This window comes from Aquila chrysaetos, chromosome 9 (genome assembly GCF_900496995.4).
Source record: "Aquila chrysaetos chrysaetos chromosome 9, bAquChr1.4, whole genome shotgun sequence".
NCBI classification, from domain to species: domain Eukaryota; kingdom Metazoa; phylum Chordata; class Aves; order Accipitriformes; family Accipitridae; genus Aquila; species Aquila chrysaetos.
In genome coordinates, this window is record NC_044012.1 from 34,381,396 (window position 1) to 34,393,690 (window position 12,295).

At 41.2% G+C, this 12,295-nt stretch overlaps 1 protein-coding gene across 1 annotated transcript in view; it reads right to left on the minus strand.

Moving 5' to 3' along the window:
* Window positions 1-12,295, minus strand: part of TMEM132D (transmembrane protein 132D) — a 276,562-nt gene that overhangs the window by 200,184 nt on the left and 64,083 nt on the right. Inside the window, exon 2 of the mRNA XM_030024665.1 lies at window positions 10,128-11,016. Coding sequence (XP_029880525.1) covers window positions 10,128-11,016 — 889 coding nt within the window. The remainder of the gene's footprint in view (window positions 1-10,127; window positions 11,017-12,295) is intronic.

Consider the following 12,295-nt stretch of genomic DNA (forward strand, 5'->3'; position numbering starts at 1 on the left):
TGCTAGTGAAGCTAAACTGGATTTCCTCCAAATGAAAAGATTTTTCCAATAGCTACTCACTCAGCAGCAACAGCTAAAGAAAACATTTAAGGCCACAATGCTACAAACATGAAAGGATATGAGAAACAAAGGCAGAATTCTTTAACCGGAAAACCAGTCCTAATCTCTTAAGAGTTTATTCTCCTTCACAATTTTTAATGTTAACAAAATATATACACCAAAGGGAAAATCCTATGAAATGTTAAATAATTCAGGACTGTTCCAATTAATTGCTGGTAGGATATATTCCTCTCTCAAATACAAATAGAATTCAAACCAATAAACAAATCAATCATTATTGCAGAAGTGAGCTAGCAGATGACCTGTGGGGTTTGGTGGATTATAAATGTCCTTTGTATTTATTGAATATCTCCTAACCAAAGATCCCAGGTTAGTTCATTCATCTCAGAAAAGTAGCACATTTTACCAGGATAGATATTACTAATTTCTTCTTAGTAGATGAAGAAAGCAAAGACTAGGACTTCATTTTTCAAAACCTGTGGCTGCATGTATTTTTATCCCAAATTTCCTTTGGCTGCAGCTGTGATGCCCAAAGGTTCTCCTTTCTTTCAATCCACCGTGCACCAGCAGGCTCACCACTGGCCCTATCACCTTGTAGGCCACAGTTTGCGACTCCTCTGAAAGTTAATTTCAGAGCTCAGCATCCTCATAAAACACCCAGCGATTTCACATTGGATGCAAGGGAAACCAGAATTTTGGTTTGATTAATTCCAGTGCCTAACTTTAAAGGATTTAAGTTTGAAGATCACATATACAGATCTACACAGATAAAGTTGGTAGGAAATAGCAGAGAGGGATGTCTACTTCTTCAAGACCCACAGTTTAGTAGATGCCACTTGCAATATAGTAAGTACAGCATTGAGGAACATGCACTACCTCCTAGGCTATTAGATCACTTTCATATCCTGTACACCTGGGCAAATGGATAAGGTTCTGGTGGACTGCTCACTTAAATAGAATTTAGTTATCTGAATTCAAGTGTGATTTTGGAGCATCAAGTTCTTTTTTAGGTTGGTCTTAGACTTCCATGTTACAATGAAAAGCCTATGATAGAGCTAGAAATAGCAAAGCTCATCTCCCAGCTTCCAATCACTTCTGTCAATCACAAGGTTTTCTTTCATCTCTTGGAGTTTATTTTTCCACTCCAGCAGCATCTCTTGAATGCGTTAGGTCACACACGTAAAAGGAAAAGCAGAGCTAAGCAGACAACACAATTAACTAATTTTCTCTATTTAGATCTTCATATAAAACCATTCCAATTCGTGGCAATAAAATGCCAGTGAAAAGGTCCTCTCTTCAGAACACATAATTCCCATACCCCTTTGCACTCCTACACATCCTCGACTGCATGACACATGTTCTCACTTCTTACCATCACCTCCCATTCTTGCAGTAAGGTCATCATACACTATAATATGAACTTAGCTGATCTCAGCAGGGAAGAAAGCACGTTCCCAGGAAAGAGAAAAGAGTGAAAGCCCCAGGTAAACAGGAGAGCAAAAAAGAACTGTTTGCAAAGTGTGTATTTTGCATATAAATCTACTTGCCGTAAGAGAGCAAAACAGTAAGAGCGCTTTCACTGTGCAGGCACTTATATCAGCCCACTGGAAGCTTACTTCAAGCTTCATCCTGGAGCACCTTGGGCTGCAGCAGTGGTGGGTGAACTCTCTCCCCTCAGATATCACCCAACAGAGCACACAAATGCCAAGAAGCCACATCCCTGTGTTGAGCAACTCCGGAGAGATCCTGTGAACGTATGGGGCTTATGAAGCCTAAAAAGCCCTGCCTTATTACATGGCCATATCCAAAGTCCTGTTACCAACAACCAGTTCTTACCCACCCTTTCTGGGGAGTTCAGCCCTTAAATGCAAGTTTCCACCATGAAACTCTCTTACTGGAGGACACAAGCGTAGGAATTATAATAAGGCAGTGCATGCTGTAGACTATACTGGAGGGAGAGGTGAAGCTATTGGATGCTCAGTGAAAAGTTGAATTACTCTCATGCTTCTGCTGCAGATGCTTCTGGCAAAGCGGATGAACTAGGGGGAAAAAAAAACCAAACCCAAAACAACAAACCACAGTGGAGTTGGGCTTTACCAGGTAATCAAAGGATACATCTCTCCTCTCATATGCTAAGCATTAGCGAAAAGGACATGCAAGAAAAGTAACACAAACAACATTGCAGCTTAAAATAAAAACAGAATACGCTTCTCATTTATGAGAGCAGCATTAGATCCTGCATCCCTCCCCATGCACTGGGTTGCTTCATGCTGCCCATGCTTGCCACCAGAGATGAGGAAAAGGCTGAGGTACTTAATGCCTTCTTTGCCTCAGTCTTTAATAGTGAGTCCAGTTATCCCCAGGGTACTCCACCCCTTGAGCTGGAAGGTAAGGATGAAGAGCATAACATACCCCCCTTAATCCAGGAGGAAATACTTAGGGACCTACTACGCCATCTGGACACTCAGAAATCTCTGGGACCTGATGGGATCCATCCAAGAGTACTGAGGGAACTGGCAGAGGTCCTTGCCAAGCCACTCTCTATCATCTATCAGCGTTCCTGGTCAACAGGGGGAGGTCCCAGAGGACTGGAGGCTTGCCAATGTGACTCCCGTTTATAAGAAGGGTCGGAGGGAGGATCCGGGGAACTACAGGCCTGTCAGCCTGACCTTGGTACCAGGGAAGATTATGGAACGGTTTGTCTCGAGAGCGCTCACGTGGCAAGTCCAGGACAAGCAGGGGATCAGGCCCAGTCAGCATGGGTTTACAAAAGGCAGGTCCTGCTTGACCAACCTGATCTCCTTCTATGACAAGGTGACCCACCTAGCGGATGAGGGAAAGGCTGTGGATGTTATCAACCTTGACTTCAGCAAGGCCTTTGACACTGTCTCTCATGGCATACGCCTTGAGAAGCTGGCATCTCATGGCTTGGACAAGTGTACTCTTTGCTGGGTGAAAAACTGGCTGGATGGACAAGCCCAGAGGGTTGTGGTGAATGGGGTGAAATCCAGTTGGCGGTGGGTCACAAGTGGTGTTCCCCAGGGCTCGGTGTTGGGCCCCATTCTGTTTAATATCTTTATCAATGATTTGGATGAGGGGATTGAGTGCACCCTCAGCAAGTTTGCAGACGACATCAAGTTGGGAGGCAGGGTCAATCTGCTTGAGGGTAGGGAGGCTCTACAGAGAGATCTGGACAGGCTGGATCGATGGGCTGAGGCCAATCGTATGAAGTTCAACAAGGCCGAGTGCCAGGTCCTGCACTTTGGTCACAGCAACCCCACGCAGTGCTACGGGCTTGGGGAAGAGTGGTTGGAAAGCTGGCCGGCAGAGAAAGACCTGGGCGTGCTGGTTGACAGCCGGCTGAATATGAGCCACCAGTGTGCCCAGGTGGCCAAGGCAGCCAATGGCATCCTGGCCTGTATCAGAAATAGCGTGGCTGGCAGGAGCAGGGAGGTAATCATCCCCCTGTACTTGGCACTGGTGAGGCCGCACCTCAAGTACTGTTTTTCAGTTTTGGGCCCCTCACTACAGGAAAGACATTGAGTTGCTGGAGCGTGTTCAGAGAAGGGCAACCAAGTTGGTGAGGGGCCTGGAGCACAAGTCTTATGAGGAACAGCTGAGGGAGCTGGGGCTGTTTAGTTTAGAGAAGAGGAGGCTGAGGGGAGACCTTATAGCTCTCTACAACTACTTGAAGGGGAGTTGTAGTGAGGTGGGTGCTGGTCTCTTCTGTCAGGTGGCTGGAGATAGGACAAGAGGAAACGGCCTCAAGTTGTGGTAAGGGAGATTTAGGTTGGACATTAGGAAAAATTTCTTTACTGAGAGGGTTGTCACACATTGGAACAGGCTGCCCAGGGAAGTGGTTGAGTCACCATCTCTGGAGGTATTCAAAAAGCACGTAGACAAGGTACTTCAGGACATGGTTTAGTGGACATGGTTGATGGTTGGACTCGATCTTGAAGGTCTTTTCCAACCTAAAGGATTCTATGATTTGACCCTGGCACACTATGCCATACTGTCAATTTCTGTCCACATCACAATGTGAAAAGAGATGGACACAACAAAAATGCACATATCCCAATGTCCTGGTAAACTCTGCTATCCTGGAGTCCATTTCAGAATCAAGAAAAGAAAATAATGTTTTTCTACATTTTTCACGGGACGGGGCGGAGCCGGGGGGGGGGGGGGGGGGGGGGCGTGCCACGGGGAGGATAATCCAGTTTGGGAAACTAGAGGATCTACAGTCATCAGTTGCTGTCAGAACTGCATTTACTTCTTTCAGGATAATAACTGTATATAATTTAGCACACATGATGCACTAAGTATAATTATAAATTGAATAAAAACAAAAAAGCTACAACTTTTTTCACTCATGAATACATCCATGTCTGACATTAAGTACCTTAAGGCAATTCCATCTCTACCATTTCTTTGTTGATTCATTTCCAGAAATGGGAAAACAAACCTAAAAGGTTGCAAGCAGAAAGCATCAATACTGTCGACTTTTAAACACAAAGGAAAGTTATATTTATTAGGCTCAGCAGAAACATGCTAATAAAAAAGAACTATATCTACACTGTAGATTCAGAAAACTCATGTTCCTAAGTTTGGAAAACTATGGCATCCCTACATATACTAATTGTACTGTATGTAACAGCACAGTGTTAATAACCAGCAGTAATTTGGGCTTGCAGCAAACAGGAATTGTAATTGCATAACACTAGAAGCTTTGAAGCATTAATTACTGAAAGCATTTTGAAGGACAGACATGAAATAATACTTTATATGTTTTCCATTCTCAGCAAAAAACTTCACATAAAGATTTCCTTTCAATTTCGGTTTCCAGTATACATATCTTGAAATTTGGAGCAAACCAGTAAAACAAAATAGACTAGAACATTTTCCACAAACTTCAGGTTTGCTGGGAAGGATAGAGAGTCTTCAGCCTTCTCTGATCATCAGCTTGCAAAAAGATGACAAAACAGTCTCTGGGACTGCATAGGCTGGATATCCAGGGCTGGTCAGTGTTAAGGGTCTTTGAGGTTTGCCTTTGATCACACAGGCATGGCTGTGGGCTCTACAGCAGCTCTCTTTGGGCTAGGATGTACGACACTATTTGTGCCTCTGCACACAAACCTCCCATGTGGCTAGTTACAAAGAATACAATGAATAATTAATTTGCATTCAAAAGGAGAGAAGATAATAGCATAAAGGCACAGGACATTCAATCACTTATTTTATAAAGGCATTTAATACTGCTTCATTGGGAAGATATAATTGCTCGTTGCTTGTATACAGCATGTCATCTTCAAATAATTGTTGATATTAGCAGTGATAAAATGGCTTCAGAGAGGTTAAGTGACTTGGCCAAGACCAAAGAGGAAGCAAGTGTGCGAATTAAGCCAAGAAATCAGTCAGTTTCTTAAGGCTTAGCGCTCCAGTCCAAGCTTACAACCTGGTGCTTACAGCAGTATTCCGTATTTATCCATCATTTCCATTTTATCTCCTTCCTTCCTTTCCTCTAACTCTCACACCCATACAGAGTCAAGACAAATATTTTTAATTTCTCCAGTTCATTAAAAAACAAAACCTAGACCTTGGCCCTTATGGTCCAACTCTTTCACAAAATTAAAAACAGTCCATCAGTTTCACATTCGCTACTCTAAATCTTCTACTATGCAGAAGAGCAGTATGAGAAAAAAACCCAAACATACCTTTCCCTATATATTTTAGTATTTAGCAGCTTCTATAAGGTTCCCCTTGGAGACAATTTCCTATTAGAAAAGGGATAGAGCTTACTCTAAACACAATTGTTTTGAAACAAAAAAATATTCAGTAATGATGAGTAATTTTTGACTTCTGGTTGTTTTGCATGTCCGTTTCTTTTTTTTGACCTGTATATCCTATATTTTCCATCTGTTCAAGCCATGATTTCCAGTCCACTGGAGCAAAAGCAATGGTAAAAGCATTTTGCCAGCAGCCCTTGGCCTCACTTTATGAATACAGTTCCAATTCTTGCTGCCACTCAAGGTAGAGCTTCTAAAAATAAGGGACTGTTTCAAAATAAAAATTAATACAATTTTCTCATGGCGGGGGGGGGGGCGGGCTTTCCTTTATCAGAGAGGAGATCAGAGTGAGAAGACACCAGACAGATGCAGCACACTCTGGCTGTATTGCTGTATTTACAATATAGGAGCAGAAACCATAAAGACCAATATCAGTTGCAGTGCACAACAGCCACCAGCACACCACTTTTTGTCCCAAGGAGCAGTACTGCCATTGCAATCAGAGGACACAGCATGGAAGTAGTCACTATTCCCAACACTGCCAGGTTAGAGAAAGGGAAAGGAGGTGGCGACAGATTAACTGACTCACTTGAAGTCTCCCTGGAAGCTTACAGATTATTGGGTACTGAATCTGTGTCTGCAAGAAGAAATCTGATGTCTTCATTATATGACAACAGCTGGCAGTGCTAGCCATACTAGCCTCTTATTAACCAGATGGAACAGATACCCACAGAATTAATTTACAGTCTTCACAAACTAACGATCTAACAAGGTTTTCCCTACACCCTTGGGATTCCCTTCCGAACCTTGGAACACCAAAGTTGAAAACAGCCAGGAGTTTGTTAAAGTTAAGTCTCAGTTCTGAAGCGGCCTGTTGAAAATCAGTTTGGTGAAACAAGGCATCTTGAAACACGTTACTTTATAGCCCTTAGAAGTAATCTGATCACATAGTGGGTTTTATTGTGCAATCCTGCATTCTCCCCATTTAGTTTATATTGCATAACAGGCATAGGTTTTTTCATTTAGAAATATAAAAACTGGCCATCAGTGAAAATCCGTACAGTGTATAGGAAAAAGGGATCATTTGGAAAATACAGAGGGACCTTCTGTGTAACAGCTGAGGCCAGAGACTGCTCTTCCTCTCCCCAAACTACAGGTTTTTTCCTTAGACTCACCATTTCTGTCTGAGTGGACAAGGTCTGTTATGCTTTCCTAGGTATTTTGATCAATCATTTTATTGATTATTTACACAAATGGGTCATTTCTACTCCTCTTTGCTCCACCTCAACTGACAGAATGGAGGACTTTTTACATGTCTCTTCATGCCCTCATACTTACATGTTCTAACAGGATGAAGTTTCTTTCATTCTACCCTGACCTAATGTCTGTACCTCTACAAAGCAAGAGAATTTAAAGTTTTAGGATTTAAAACTCGATTGGGTCACAGAAGAGGTCTCTGATGGCTTTTACACAATGCCAACTGGAGAGCCTGTTCTGAAATCAGAACAGGCAGCATATCACAAACACAGTCTTTTGTTTAGTTGACCATGTCAAAAGAGAACCTATATAGTGTAATCATAGAACGGTTTGGGTTAGAATGGACCTTTAAAGATCATTTAGTTATGGATAATGGATATACTAGACTGACATGTAAGATTTCCAATCCTGAAATAGGGCCTTATTTCAGTCAAAGGCTACTTCAATATCTGATCACTTAGAGGGACATTTACTCCTAAAGAGAGGGCCATGAAACAGGCATTAGTATGTTGTCTGACACTGGGATTATAGGGGATCCCAATATAAAAAAAGAATTTAAGCCAAAACATTTAATCAAGCTTAATTTTTTGTTCTTACCTGATAGTTGCTTTTTCCCTTACAGCAGAAGATATGTATAAATTAACAACCACTGAAAAATGAATTAGCTATGTACGTGTCATAGAGGGATGAATGCAGAACATAGATACTACAATTCTGACCAAGAAAACAACCAAACAGAAGTTTAGACATGCTGTAGCTAGATCAAAGACAGACAGGCAATAGTGCTTTAGAAGCACAGTAGAACAGATATTGTAACTACTCTGATACTGCAGCAGATCATAGTCTGAAAGCCAGCTACTGTTAGAAAAGCAGGTCAAGAGAAATCAAAACTCATGAAAGTGACATGAGTAACAGCAAGCTGTTACAGAAGTTTGTATTTAAAAGGTAACAGCAAACTGATGTTTTTGAAGAAGAAAATGCCACATTTTTCATTTTGAACCGACATTTGCTATCTATTTTTAGCTTTTTTTTCTGTTTTATGACACCTTAGATCTCAAAATAAAAAGCTAAAATTCAAACACATAGTTTCCTTTTTGTTCCAGAAAATTAATTTTAGAAGTTCAGGTGTTCAGTTTTCATCCTAATTTAAACAAAGTAAGATTTTTGAAAATTTTATAAACCTACATAATTATCATGGTTATAACTAGCTCTACTTTTAACTGATCACAGCTCACAAATATAGAAGTCGTCAGATTTCTTAGACCCTGCATTTACAGAGTAAAAACAATGAACAGTTTTTACCTTAATTTGCTGTTAGATAGAAAAGGTTTTTAATGTTTATATTTAAACCAATTTTCATATGTAGTAGAATTTTCCATGCATGTCTGAAATAATATCCCTTTAAAGTCATTAGTATAGAGAAAAATAGAAAGGCATCCCTGAATGCTCTACTATGAGGAACTCAGATTGTCCGTCTTGAAATCAGTCACTCAGGAAACAACTCAGAAAATTAAAACCTGATATGATAAGGAAAGTAGATATCCTGCTGGTGTTTGTCCTCTATCAGATGAAGAGGAAATAACTGTCCTCAAGTCAGCAGCTAAGTGCTGTGGTTATTCAGTTTATGTATCACACAGTTGCAAAGAAGTATGACCTGATTTTGTGGCAAACCACTTCCCCCAGAAATCCCACACAAATCTCCCTGGGGGAGGGCGGAAATAATGAGAATGACCAGTTTGAGCCCTTACTACTTAGGTCAGTGGAGTTAAACCTGACTTACTCCAGTATGAGGTATACATCCAAGTTCAACAATGTTGCATTTACAGCTTTATGCCATTTTAATAATTGAACCCTGAACCATATCCAGGTGACTTTAGCCAGAGATTTTTGGAGTTTGAGATGTATAGGCACCAGAGAAAGGAGAGTGTATTTTGTATCAAGTCAGAGTGAAGGCACCAAGCATCTCTAGTGCTCAGCACAGCTGTTGGCTCTGGTGCATCTGTGACATTTGTAAGAGCGGGGAGTTCATTGCTCCCTCTTATGATGCACCTCCTCTTTGGAAGGTATGTTTTGTGAGCTTTGGCACCAATGGTCATTTCTGGGACAAACACCCAAGACGAGTCAGTCAATGTCCGAATCCAGAATATGACACTTACCTCCAGTTCTAAAAGACCTGACACGAGTAATTGGTAAGGGATAAAAGAATGAAATTAGATCTACACACACCAGTCTTCCGTGTGTCAGCTGCACAACCCTAGTTTATAGTGCTGGAACACAGATTGGCAAACTTGAAAAGACAACTGAACAGTCTCACTTGCATGCAATGCACATCTGCTTTCAGTTTGTCACAGTACAGCCTGATAGTCTTTGCTGTTCTTTCTTGTATTATATTGGTGGTTATAGTGAGCTTCCCACTGTAATACCCCAGTGCTTGGAAAGCAGCAAAATAAACCAATGTGGCATTTGACATTACGTTCAAAAAACAACCACTACCATCCTCAGGTATTTTTCATCCTCAGAAATGGTTTTGGTATATCCATAATACTTAGGAACCTCGAACATCCTATAAAACAGAACCAGGCTTACAACAAGTTGGGAAGAGATATTTAAGCATATAAATCCTACTTAGATGCCTAATTCTTGCTCACTTCCTATAAATACCTTTGCGGATTTGAGCTTTACTAATCTTAACACGAGTTCAATGAGAGATTAGGAGGACTGCAAACTCCAGCTCAGGAGACTTTAAATGTTATCTCCTATTAGCACATAGATAGCTCCCAGCTCTACTATTTCAAGTTTTGTAAGAAGTACTCAAAGGACAACCTCAAGAAAAGGCCTTTCTCACTCAAAGAGATCACATCTCAGACAATTCATACAATATTAGATGGAACAACAGGAGAAACATCACATCAATCAACTGTGATACAATTTTTGTAGAGCAGCAATTTATACATGAGAAACTGACTTCCCATACCAAGAGCAGAGAAACAAAAAATAAGGTACCAAAGAAACACAAAACAGCCTTACCTCAGTGTGAACTGATCTTCTGTTGAATTTTTAGCAACAGATACAAGGAAAGTCAAAATGTCACCTTGCTTGACAGTCTTTGGTGCGTACTGGATGGCAATATTATTATCCAATCTCATTTCATTTAAAGAAGGGCCAGCATGTGTCTGGTAAAGGAAAACACTTCCAATCCTCTGCAAGGGAGGTCCTGACTCATCAATGTCATTGCGCCCTGGTCGGATCCCATTACTTTTCCTTACATCCTCCTTGGTGCATTCCCCTTTCTCGTCTCCTGGTTGTATGGCATAGTAAAGCTCCACAGGGCTCCCTTCAGACTGATCCATTGGTTTCTTACGGCCAGCAACAACCGTGGGGGGGTTAAACCAGCTTGGCAGGAGCTCCAGCTCTGCCACACACAACCCCAGATCCCCTTTCAGCCTGCAGCTGCCTCTGACTTCCCGCGTCTCTCGAAAGGCAAACACCCGCAGGCAGGGCAGCCGTTCCGTGGTACTGTAGTCATCCCAGTCCCTGCCCACAATGTAGAACAGGACCTGGACTTTGGGCTTGCTTGGGTAAATTTTGTCGCTCATTATGAAGGCCTTAAGTTTCCAGTTAAAGGAGAACTTGTTAGTAGATGCAAATGGATTTGAAGACAACATTAAGTCCTGGGGCACTACTTGTTCAATGGAGAAAGGTCCATAGCTGGCATTTAACACAGGTGGCCTCTTGGATTTGTAGATCAGAAAGGATTCCACTCGGGACTGCAAGCTAGAATTCCTCATAATATCCTGGTTGGCTTCCTTAAGAAAGAAGGAAACATCTGCATTGTGGATACGATAGGTCACAGGCAAGTAAGTTGGCAGTAAAGAAAATCTCTGTATGCTCTCCAGGATCCCCCGACTCTCAGTCACTGTTGAAAGGAAAGGAGAGTTTAAAGATCAGATCTTCAAGTCATACTGTGATATAACCTTGCTGACTTTACTGAGGGGACTGACAGTGCTGCAGCTGGTATTAGTGGCAATAGCAAGCATCATCAATCTATGCAGAAGTAGCTTAAGTAGCTGATGATTTATCTAGTTAGCTTGGAAAACAATAGGTTATGACATGTTCTACATGGCAGCTAGATTAAAAGAAGTAGCTTGTGTAGGTTTACCCATGCCAAAGGTCACACCTTCACTTGCAATATACATTTATTATTGGAGAGCAAAATCACCCAGTTAGCATCTGCAACATAAGATCGCTGCACAGGCACATTTAAAAAGGAATTTGATCACTAAAACAAGCTGTATTTGTACAGGAAACCAATGCAACGATTTTTACATCAAATGCTGCGCATGGACCACTTAGAGTTCACGTCAACTTTCTTTTCAGCACTCTCAAGCAATACGTGGACTTTAAGTGGTTTCCTGCACAAGGCTGAATTTCATTTTAGGAATAGTTAGCACAATAACCATTTACACAAAAGCTCCCTTACAGCACTCTGGTACTAGAGGATTTCAAAAAGACCTTTATTTGCATCCAATTTATTGTCCCTTCTATTTCCCTTCATCTACGAAAGGAGGTTTTTCTTCTGTAAATAACTATCAGGATTCACGCCACTGTTGTTGCCTAACCCTACACTGTTCCTTAATACAGCTGCATTATCTGTAGACTGTACATCACTGCACATTGAAAGAACATTTTCAATGACACTGAGCCTCTCTTACTGCAAGATATCTGTTTTAACTGTGCCATCGAGCAATTACCTGAGGCAGGCTATCATATTAAAGAATAAGCTCTCCATCTTTCTAGGAACTGTCAGTCCCAAAGAGCAAAGACATACACTGTTATAAAATACAGATGCAAATACAACATGTCGTTTCCTCTCTGAACATCTGACCTTCATGCTTATGTCTTCACACCCTAATTGTGAAATAAATTGCCTTTTTTTTCCATAGCAAATTCAAATCCTTACCCTTATTCAAAAAACTGACAAAGGGTTACCACAGATGGCATTCAAAGACAACCCAGTTTCCCAAGCTCTAGTCCACAAATGCTTTATTATACCTTATTTTTTGTTTGGCATCTGACCTAAATATTTATTTGCTTGTCAAGTACTGTGGTGGCCTAAACTGATGTCAGTTACTGCTAGTCACCATTTATATACTGCAATTAATTGCAAATCCTAGAAGAGGCTTGTTATCTTCAAA